Source organism: Antrostomus carolinensis, unplaced genomic scaffold, assembly GCF_000700745.2.
Source record: "Antrostomus carolinensis isolate BGI_N321 unplaced genomic scaffold, ASM70074v2 scaffold39846, whole genome shotgun sequence".
Classification (NCBI taxonomy): Eukaryota; Metazoa; Chordata; class Aves; order Caprimulgiformes; family Caprimulgidae; genus Antrostomus; species Antrostomus carolinensis.
The window spans coordinates 1-2110 of NW_010321831.1; the positions used below are offsets into that span (position 1 = coordinate 1).

The window sequence follows — 2110 nt, forward strand, 5'->3', positions numbered from 1 at the left end:
CTGCAGCTCCCGCACCTGCCTGCGCAGCTGCTCCACCTCCTGCTTGTAGCTGGCTTCGATCTGCCGCAGCCTGTGCTGAATCACATCCGTGGGGAAGGGGAGCCCGTCATCGTCCAGGTAGAGAGGAGGCACCGGAGAAGGACATTTTGGCGGCACGTGAGGCCTGGTGCCCGCAGAGGTTTGCTGCTCAACCTCTTGCTACAGCAGCCGTAGGAGAGGAGGTGTCTGGGTGCAGGGTCCCCACTGGGGAGCGATGTCACCATTCCTTGAAAACTGTCCCAGTTGGAGCCCAGGAAGGAGAACTCGCTGCTTTGGCTCTGGGAAATGGGCTTGCGCCATTGCTCTAGCGGGACTCTGCCCAGCCGGCCGGGCTCCTCGCAGGGCACACTCCTTCCAGCATCACCTTTGCTGCTGTCTTCATCCGGGCAGGGGATGCCCAGGGCAGGGCCTGGGATGTCCTGACAAGGGGCGCTTGGTGCCAGGGACTCCTGGCTGGGAACGTCTTGGCCAGTGGTGTTTCTCTTGGGGCAGCCCCCTCCATTGGACACTAGGCCAGTAGCCTTCAAAGGTTCCTGGGAACAGGTCTCTAACTGCTTTCTGGAACTGGTGGAAACCCTGTCAACATTTTCCTGTCTGGAAGGATTTGGAGCTGGACATGTGCCATCCACTTCCTCCATGTATGCTCCATTTCCCTTTCCTGCCTCCAGAGAGACACTGCTTGCTGGCACAGAAGCCCAGCTGCTCAGTTGCTTGCTACACCCTTGGTGCTCAGCACGGCTGCTACAGATGCTGCTGGCTTGCAGGGGAGCGTTTTCCTCTTGCTCCTCCACCTGCCGTGTCTCTCCCGCAGCCGCCCCACTGCCTTCGCCCACAGGCAGCTCAGCCCCCTCAGCGGTGACATGTCGGGCTTCCAGGCCCACCCGGACTTCCTGACAGTGGTTGTTCAGGTTGGGATCACTAGATGTGCGGGTCAGAGGGCTGCTGGAGTCGCAGGCTGAGAGCAGGTCATCCATGGATCTTGTCTTTGGTAACCTAGAGCGCAAAAGCAAACAAATCTCAGCACAAAACTCCTGAAACTTGCCTCAATTCAGTCGAAACCAAGAGGAGGGAAGGGAAATGTTCTTAATTAGAGGGTGGGGAGGGGTGGTGCAGCAGCACGAGCTGAAAGGCACAACACTGCAGTGTGGCCTCCACAGTCTGTCTTTAGGTGCAGCAAGGAGCTCTACACGTTCTTCAAGTGGTTGGGACAACACTACAGAGCTCTTGCTCTCCACAGCAAGTCAAACAGAGGAACTACAACGAGCAAGGATGGAAAGAAGACCTGTGGGTGAGCGGCAATTCCGGCCTGGAGCTCCAGGCTCTTACCTGTCCAAAGATCTGCCACTGAACTCCTGGCTCTGAGATCCAGGGGGCAGGTAAATGTCCATGTCCTCCTGCCCCAGAGGATGCGGCGAGGAAGCTGGGAGATACACTGCAGCCCAGACGTGCAGCGCTCGCACGTGGCACACTGGATGCAGCACCTGCAACAACCACTTACGATCAGTGATGAATGCAAAAGGAAACCCCTCCAACCTCTCCCCACGCAGTCCCTGGTGCCTGGCAGGCGGAGAGCCTGGGAAGCTGGGCCAGGAGCTCTACTGACCTGCTCAGACCCTGGCATATAGAGAAGATTGTGGAAGTTCTTGTTGCCCGCCCGCAGGAGGGACCACACGGAGCAGGTACGCTTGTAGATGTTGTGCATCTCTCGCTCGCAGGGGCTGTTCCCAAGGAAGGTCCCATAGAGGCAGGAATACGTGTGCTGCACCAGCTTCACCTGCAGCATCAGAAGGGGAACAATCGTCAGGGTCATTGGGAAATGGTGTCTCCTCTCTACAGGGGAAACATCTTCCACTCCTCTGGGATCCCCCGGGGCCGGCTCATGCCCTCCCTCCCCTGCCGGTGACCCTGCTGCTGTCCTCTCTGCCACACAGGGCAGGACAGAGAGGGGACAGCAACAGGAATCATTCCAATTAAAGCAAAAGCATCAGTCAACTGATACCAAACCCATCCCTCTATAACACTTAACTCTATTATTTTAGAAGACAGTGTCTTGGGTGTGAGCTGGGCCAGA

The 2110-nt window shown here is 57.6% G+C and overlaps 1 protein-coding gene across 1 annotated transcript; it reads right to left on the bottom strand.

The window, feature by feature from the left end:
* Window positions 1-3: 3 nt before the first annotated feature.
* On the bottom strand, window positions 4-1813 carry LOC104526578 (myotubularin-related protein 4-like; the record flags this gene model as incomplete). Its single annotated transcript, XM_010170077.2, is given in 4 exon segments — window positions 4-161; window positions 164-1032; window positions 1366-1520; window positions 1643-1813. Coding segments are annotated over 4 exon segments (1353 nt in total), but the record flags the coding sequence as incomplete, so codon positions are not given.
* Between the last annotated feature and the right edge of the window lie 297 nt (window positions 1814-2110).